The sequence below is a fragment of the Vitis vinifera genome, chromosome 4 (assembly GCF_030704535.1).
Source record: "Vitis vinifera cultivar Pinot Noir 40024 chromosome 4, ASM3070453v1".
NCBI classification, from domain to species: Eukaryota; Viridiplantae; Streptophyta; class Magnoliopsida; order Vitales; family Vitaceae; genus Vitis; species Vitis vinifera.
In genome coordinates, this window is record NC_081808.1 from 480393 (window position 1) to 488973 (window position 8581).

The following is an 8581-nucleotide window of genomic DNA, read 5'->3' on the forward strand; positions in this document are numbered from 1 at the left end:
TACTATTTTCTTGAAAAAAATGAAAGAAAAAAAAAAGGAAAAACAAAAAAGTTGTGATTTCAAGATTGGGGATAACTTGAATCTAAAAAGTTAAAAAATTAAAAGAAAACACACACACACACAAAGAACCTCATGGTTGATGTATCAATGGAATTAAAGCTTCAATTTTCTAAATTCAAGAAAAACTAAAAATCTAAACATAATTTGCGAACAAATAAAAATATGCAAAAGAAAAAAAAATATAAATGAAAAGAAATCTCAATCTTACTCACCAATTCAAATAAATTCCGATAGGCAGATTTTGCGAGGAAGAATGGAAGAGAAGCACATGTTGAATATTTCGTCAATGAATTACTCAATATGCGCTTCCCTTTCGATCTTACTCACAAATTTATAATTTTGAAAATTACAATAATAACAAATAAAATAAATATGCAATGCTCCTATTTATAAAGAATATGTAGTTGGGGTGGTTTAATAATTCCAAATCCACCAAAATACCCACCCAACTCATCCTCTTATTCATTATAAATAAATTATTTTTTCGCCTTAATTTTTAGGATTTTGTTGTACTACAATAAATATATATATATATTCCTGAAAATAATATATATAATAAAGAAATAATATTCATTAGTTAAATGCTTTTTAAAATGTAATTTTTTATTTGTAGCTTTTCTTATTATTTTAATAATAAATAAATAAAAATTATGGATTAGAAGATTAATTATAAAAGAGTTTATATTTATATTTAATATAAGAAGTAATACATTTTATGCCTAAAAAATAATAAATATTAAATATAACATCCAATTACTCTAATTATTTACTATTTATTTTTATGAATTTATATACATGTAGCCTATTAGAAACAAAAATAAAATTTAAAAGGGGAAGGAAAGTGTGCTTTAATCACTTCAATTCCGTTACCTTCATTTTAAAATAACCCTTCTCCTTTTATATAGTTTTAAGAAAATTAAATTTATAATTAAAAAAATTAACAACATTTAAAAAACTAATTAAAAAATTAGTAGTATCAAGCACGCATATAAAATTTATTTTTTCGTACAAAATTTATTGTCTTAATTTACCAGGCATCCACCTATTAATTTATCAAATAAATTTAAAATGATAAATATTCCGAACGAATTTAATTTTAATATCCACTTATGACTACCCTCTTATTCATTAATAAAAAATTAAAATTAATTAATTATTTATTAAATTTCGAATCCAAAGCCTCAACTGAACACATTTTTATTAACAACAAAATGCTAGGTTCCCTACAAACACCTTTCAAAAACCCAAATCACCACACAATTCACGTTCATGCTTCCATGCATGCATGCATGCGTACGATACACCGCCACCGCCGCCGCCACCGCCACCTCCACCTCCACCTCCCCGGATCACATAACACAAACAAAAATTGAAATCCTACGAATCATAGAAACATTCATTCTAAGATCCTTGAGTTGCCTCCTGAGCCTTGTGATGGACGTACTGTCCGTACTCCTTGGCTCTCTCCTTCATATCCCTAGCCTTATTCGCTATCCTCATCCTAGCGTAGTCCAGCTGATCCGCCCCCGGCGGGTGTTTTCCGGCTACGTACTCGTATAACCACGACAATGCCATCAGCGCTGTCACGCCGCAGCAGCCAGAGAACAAGAACCCGGTTGTCGCCAGGAATATGACTGTCCCCGCCGGGACTAGGATGGGGCTGAACACGACCAGAGCTGGGGTGGCGATGATCAGAGCTATCACCGTTCCGGTTAAGGTTAATCCGGACAGGACCAGGAGGATGGTGCCGATGGTGGCTGCCGTCAAGAACTTGACGGCCTGGCGTGAGGATGGAGCCGAGTCGTAGAGCTTCGGGGTCACCGGCTTGGGTTGATCAGACATGATGGACGGCTGTGAACGAGGGAGAGGCTTTGAATAGAGGGTGTGATGAGCACTGATGAGAAAGAGAGGTGTGAGGTGGGGTTATAAAGGAGGAGTGGGGGTACACGTGGAGGCATGGGAGGCGTCATCCTCTCGTGATGCGTGCTGGGTAGGATGTCTAGGTGGTGGCGTGGCGGGTGCTGGCCTTTGGGAGGCTTTGCACGGGCTTTCGTTGATGAGGCTGTGCCACGTGCAATGCACCTACCCTCGCATGTGCATTAACGGCTGTCAATGGGGTTCACGGCCGTTAGTGGGGTTTAATGATGAGAATATCGATTTTTATCATCCATGATTATATTCGAAATTCTATGCTATATAAAACTTATGCAAAGGTATCCATAAATAATATTTCACAAGATATATCATAAATATCACGAAACCTTGACGTGGGGCTTAAATTGTATTTTGTTATTTTAAATAGAAAAGACATGAAATTACCACAATATCCTCATCTTCTTTTCTTATTTATTTTACTATTTTTAATAATAAAAAAGGCATGAGAATATTATTAATCTCACATCCCCCTATTTTTTTCTCATTTAAAAATAAATAAATAAAGGGTAAAAGGAGGAACTATCAAATAAAACCCCTCTTCTTGTGTACAATACCAAAATTACTATTCATTACACTTTATGACTTCGCTTCACATTTGAAGCTAAAAGACAAGGGCAATTGTCTGCAATATGATCCTTTTTTTTTCTTATGTATAAATACGAAATACGCGTCATCTCTTAATTCTCTTAAGATGTGAATGGGCTCAAGGAAATAGTTATGGGCTATGTAAATATTAGACTATCTTACAAAACAAGCAGATTTTAATCTGAGAAACCACAAAACAGTGTGCTTCAAATTGCACTCTAATCCTACAAAATTACATGGAATTATCTATTCAACTAGTTTCAGAAGCCATTGGAGCAATCCGAAAAAATTTGCCTTAAATTGCCTAATCTAACAATGGGGTTGGACCGTAAAACTTGAATAAGTGAAGATCAGGATAGGAGATCAATTAGAGCGGCCAGAAGCAAGAAGATGATGAGATTCGTGTAAGCTGCTGCAGCATTGTGTGATTAGCAACAATTTCAGTATTGGTATCACAACTAGGATAAAGGAGACAATCTTTACCAGTAATTCAAGATCACGCTCAAGAATCCTTCAAAAGCACCTGATTAGCCGACTGTGGACCGTGATTCTTCTGAAGCAGATATGGTGGAAGAAAGTGTGGAATGATTAATGCCAATCCCAAACAAAGCAATATTAAGAATCCAACCCACCAAGCTTTGTGCGGTATGCCTAGCAGTAACTCATCACAAACTGTCAAGAAAACAAAACATATCAGAACTCCTGTGCCAACAATGTGTGATAATGGAAATGGAATATGTAATTAGTCATACATGGCAAAGTAAAAAATTTAAACAAGGCAAAAGAAAGAGAAGGGGATGCCAAAGGAATCAGGGGTACTTGCAGCAAGAAGAGGAAAAAAAAAAAGAGCACCAATAGATGCAATCACATGAGCTTCTCAACCCTCGTCTGTCTTGCTGATGATTGGTTTTCTCTTGGTACTAAGAGTATCTATGGAGAACACATTGAATAGAAGAAAGTACCATCTTCTCAAACAGTAGGCATATGCTATAAGCGCTTGGGGTCGATTGTGTTGTACCATGAAAAGATTAGTGGTTTCATTATATTCTGTTGTCATCAGATTGATCAAAAAAAAAAAAAAAAAAAAATTTCTGTTGTGTCATGAGTTTTCATTATATTCTCATGTCAAGAGTGCTTATATATCATTACAAAATTTTTTAGAGATCCAACAGAGATCCAATATCCAAGTTCTTTATTCCAAATATGGACAGAATTAAATTCACAGATTATTTCAGAGCATTCACATTTACTAGATGATTACATCAACAAGCATCCACTAATATGTTGTGAAGTTCCTTAAACATGCAGTCAAAACACTAGCAAACTTTTGTTAACTTAAGGCTTGATTTGTTTTGAACGAAAATGGTCCCTAGAATATCTTTCTTGTGACAGTTTCTTCAAGTTTCAATTTATAGACTTCTATTTTAAAGCTTGGAAAATTTTTGCATGTTTTTCCAGTTCACTTTGGAAACTTTTGTTAACTTCAAGGCTTGATATGCATTGTTTGTCTACTACCTAATAACTTAAGTTTTTGGGTCATTTGGTAGCTTGGCATTTTTCACATCTAAATGCACTGCACCAGTCTGTGTATGACAGACATTTTCCAAACACATTTGGACAGAAAATCATGGTTCATTTCTAGTTAAGTTTAGCAGGAAATTACTGTCAAGGTACTTCAACGATATCTTTTTAGTAATTTCTCCAAATATTACATGCTTTTCAGAAGTGATAACTTCCAAGTACCAATTATATTGTTACATTTCAATTGTAATCATGTCTAAGTTAAGGACTTTACATGAAGCAATTTCAAAAGCAGGTAGAAATGGCAACAAATTGTATTATAGCAACTCAAGACCATAGTTGTGAAAGGCGTGCCAACACCACCCTCCGGCGCCTCGCCTGAAGGCAAGCGACGCCCCTTTAGGAAGGCGCCACGTAGGCACGCAAGGCGCGACACGGTCGCCTAACTTGCCTCCGGCCAGGTACGCCCTCCTTCTCCTTCTTCTCCTTCTCTTCTTCAGTCGCCGTCGGGCTGCAAAGGGTTGGGGCTAGGGCTGAGAAGCCCTAATTTTTTATTTTTTTTATATTTTTTGGGTCCAAAATGACATCGTTTTAGCCCTTTTTATTTTAAAAGGAACATGCCAAAATGACGTTGTTTTGGAGCTTGTTCCTTTTTTTTAAAAAAAAGGGGGCCAAAACGGCGTCGTTTTGGAGCCTGTTCCTTTAAAAAAAAAACAGACCAAAACGATGCTGTTTTGGCCTTATTTCCCTTCCAGCCCCCTTTTTCTGGTATTTTTGAACTTGACACCACTCCCAATCATGCCCTAGCCTCAGCCGTGCAATGGAAAAGTGAAGAAGAAGAAGAAGATGAGGAAAAATAGAGGAAAAATAGGAGAAAAATAGAGGAAAATTAGTCACGTACCTTCCGGGACCCCATCATGTTCATTAAATTGAAGTTTTGGATGATATTTAATAATTTATGTGTTTAGGACAAATAAATGATTATTATATTTGATTATATTATATAAAAATATATATGTAAATTAGGGTGCGCCTCACTTCACTAAAGCCCGTGCCTTAGGTGCACCTTGCGCCTCAGGCTCCAGGACTATTTTGCGCCTTGGTGCGCCTTGAGCCTTTTAAAACTATGCTCAAGACTTGTTCAAGACTCCATTCACCCAACCGAAGGTTTGCAAAGAAACTGAAGAGAAGTGTCATAACCTTCTGCCAGATATCTAAATGAACTGACTTCATTACAGATCCCACTATGGGGCAACGATTTGCACATTTTATGTTAAAACATAACAAACAGTCCTGCTTCCCAAATCTTTAAAGCCCTAAAACCCTAGCTCTAACTCTTATCCTGAATCCAGCAACTTCTGGACTTCAAAAAATTAACCTTATTCTAATATACTTCATCTATAAAGCCTAGTTAGTCATTTCCAACATTAACAACCTTAAACTCACAAGCCAGCCAATGACTTAGACCTGATTGTAGAAAACATTATTCTAAGAGTTGGAATGTAAGTTTGGCATTGCTTTACAGCAGTAAATCTGTGATGCTAATAACTGATAGGTGTCATACATTGTATGAAGAGTTCCTGAATTACCTATATTGAAAATGACCAGTTCCCTCTCCCTTGTGTGTGGTATTGCCACAACTCCAGCAGGCTCCACAGTGACCAGAACATACATTCCATCCTGAGCAGAATTCTAAATTCAGCTTCTTAAAATGGTGAAAACTGAAAACATTCAAAAGCTTGGTATCATAATCTAACCTGAATGCTAAATAAGTCAAGATTATCAGTTTTGAAAATTAACTTTTCAGTATTAAGTAATCTCCTCTTCCGGTTCAGCCCCAAATCTGAATTGCCTCTCTTCAGTTGTATAGAAAAGCTGGCAGGTATCTGTTATTCAATAAAATGAGGTCAGCTTTCACAAAACGGAAGCTGATAAAGCAACAATAAGAGGTGTAACATACATACAGAAGCTGGATATGATATCTTCACTTCATACCACGTATATGGTTTGAGCCCTTGCAATTGATAAAGGCAAGAACCCATTTGTAGTTGTAGAGTTTCCTTCCATAGCTCCTTGCCAACATTCAAAACTTTGCTATCAATCCTGCAAAAGTGTATGGAAAAATATATTTCTCAGTTCAAGCAAAAGAAAAGGCATTAATAAGATACTACAATAGAGTGCTGATATCAAAGCAAATCAGATGCACAAAGATCGAGTATACTAACATGTCTCCATGACTGGAAGGAAGGCCACTGAAGATGAGACCAAGAATATAGAGAAGAATAAACAACTTGTTCATAAATAAACAACACATCTATATATTAATGGAGCACCCTGTCAGCTGCAACTTCTTGTTCCTAGAAAACCAGCACAAACATAATTCAGACAACAGAGCCTGTTTCTCAACTGCAGAGAACTCTTTTGCAAAATTTTAGTAGATTTAGTGCAGTTTTGTTTAGATCACAAAAGAAATTTAAAACAAAAAGAAAAAAAAAAAGGATATATCAGTGTCCTCCATTCAAGATCAGCAGGGGAGAACAGCAGTACAAGAAGTCTGTTTTTCCTGCCCCATGCTGAATTCAGAGTGGAAGACCCATGGTAGGTGGTCCAAGAAATTTTCAGCAGAATCTACATGTGTGCATATTAAAGTCGTAAACATCAAATTACCCCAAATAACAAAATCATAATGAAGATAATGAATTACAAAAACAAGGCAGTATGTGGAACAGAGAGGAAAGAACCAAAATGAATCAATTCATGGCATCAAATAGAGCAAAATAAAATGTCATCGTGTTTTTGTTCCAAGGAATATAACTAGAACTTGACAATTTGGATCCAGAAATGCCTTATCCAAATATTTTTGGGCTCGGCACAATGAAACACAATCAAATTTATGAGATCCTTAATTTGCTCATTCAGCACATAATTTGAGTGCCCATTAAATCAAACACGATCAAACTGTGGACAAAAAACAAGCCATTTTCAAGTAAATATACGAGTGTGAACTATTCAATCCATTTTTTTTTTAAATATTGTGCTGCTTCTGCTCTCCATCCATGTGATTCATCTTTTATTTATTGTGGTATGGCACCATCATAACTTTGCAAACCGTCTAGTTGCTAAGAAGAATGAGGAAAAATGGAAATTACACACTAACTAAGATCTGCACTCAATGTAACCTAAGATGATTGCCTTATTTATATAGATGCTTAAAACTTCAGTGACAAGGGGAAAACAAAAATTTGAATCCATCTTTCAAATGTTTAAGTTACAAATATGTGAAAGCTCACCTGAACTAAGTAATTGGCTTGGATGGTTGTTTTGATGCAAGGTCGGATTACACAAAACCCCACAAATAATAAACAAAACTATTGAAACACAAACACAAAGTAAAAACTATAATTCCTAAATTTTAATGTTGTTGATTCTTTCAGCACTCAAAACAAAGGAAACAAAAACATATAATTATATGACCAAATTTAAAACCTTGTCATCCACTTGAGATTAACCCATTAACTTTTAACCAGCTTGCCATACACCGTTTAAGCTTTCAGTGCAAATGGTATTTTAATGTGATAACGGAACTTCCGTTTCTATCTGATTATTCCCCATTTATGGAACTCCTGAGGAGGCTGCAGGTGAGCCCCTTTAACCTTTTCCTCTAGGGCTAAGCAGCAATTTAAGACGACTCCAATATCAGTATAAATAGTGTAAAAAAACTTGAATACATCAAAATTCACTAATCAACAAAGATTTTGCCAACGAGAATCAGCAATGAAGCGGAAGACACCCAACCGATTCCACAACAATTATTCCATCTCTTTCCTCAAATAATTTTTTGCCCAAATCCATACAACCATGACCCTGATTCAATTCACTTCCAAGTTCTACTCGTATCATAGAAATTACCTAAAAACTTCCTCAATTCCGATCTAGCATCCTGAAAAAACCCAGTCAAATATTTCCGGACTGTTTAACAATCAAAACATTCCCTAAATCCACAAAATCAGAATTCTTCAGAATCAAACCCGAACACATTCTCCAAAAGCAACAATAATTACAAACCGTCAATAAAACCACACTCTTCATTATTATGATAGTACTTCCTTCGAGAAATCAAAACCCTAATACAGAGTCGTCAGGCGAGAAGTCATCGATTGGGAGAAAGAAGTTGAAGAAAAGATGGATCGGAAAGAGAAAGAGAGAAACACTGACCTGAGTCGATCACACAGAAACGCCCCTCATTTTTCAAAATCCTTAAAAAATCAGTCTTTAGCAAAAATTAAATTTTTTCATAAACTTTATTTAAAAAAAAGAAGTTTGTTTTTACTTCTTATTTTGATCATAAAAAATATATATATATTTATTAATTTTTTTAGAGCATTTATTATTCCACGGAGTTGTGTGATTTGTGTCTACGAATACCCGTACCGTACGCGTGTGCTGCTGCTACTACAAAAGGCCAAAGGCAACATGCGTA

General features: G+C 35.6%; 2 protein-coding genes across 11 annotated transcripts; both read right to left on the reverse strand.

The window, feature by feature from the left end:
* Positions 1-1241: 1241 nt before the first annotated feature.
* On the reverse strand, positions 1242-2193 carry LOC100262917 (oleosin 16 kDa-like). Its single transcript, XM_002275460.4, has one exon. The coding sequence runs from the start codon at positions 1900-1902 to the stop codon at positions 1462-1464; it is 441 nt and encodes a 146-aa protein (XP_002275496.1). The 5' UTR covers positions 1903-2193; the 3' UTR covers positions 1242-1461.
* Positions 2194-2693: 500 nt separating this feature from the next.
* LOC100257795 (uncharacterized) lies at positions 2694-8453 on the reverse strand. Of its 10 annotated transcripts, none has more exons than XM_010649998.3 (7): positions 8317-8453; positions 6327-6458; positions 6066-6204; positions 5859-5987; positions 5691-5781; positions 3064-3252; positions 2694-2989 (listed from the first exon to the last, which is right to left on the reverse strand). In XM_010649998.3, exons 2-6 carry the CDS (start codon positions 6413-6415, stop codon positions 3083-3085), a joined length of 618 nt encoding a protein of 205 aa, XP_010648300.1. In that variant the 5' UTR covers positions 6416-6458; positions 8317-8453; the 3' UTR covers positions 2694-2989; positions 3064-3082. The 10 variants fall into 10 exon arrangements, with proteins under 10 accessions (XP_010648300.1, XP_019074969.1, XP_019074964.1 ...); XM_019219424.2 differs by having other exon boundaries at positions 2694-2992; positions 3104-3252; positions 6097-6204; positions 8317-8448; XM_019219419.2 differs by having other exon boundaries at positions 2694-2992; positions 3104-3252; positions 8317-8448.
* Between the last annotated feature and the right edge of the window lie 128 nt (positions 8454-8581).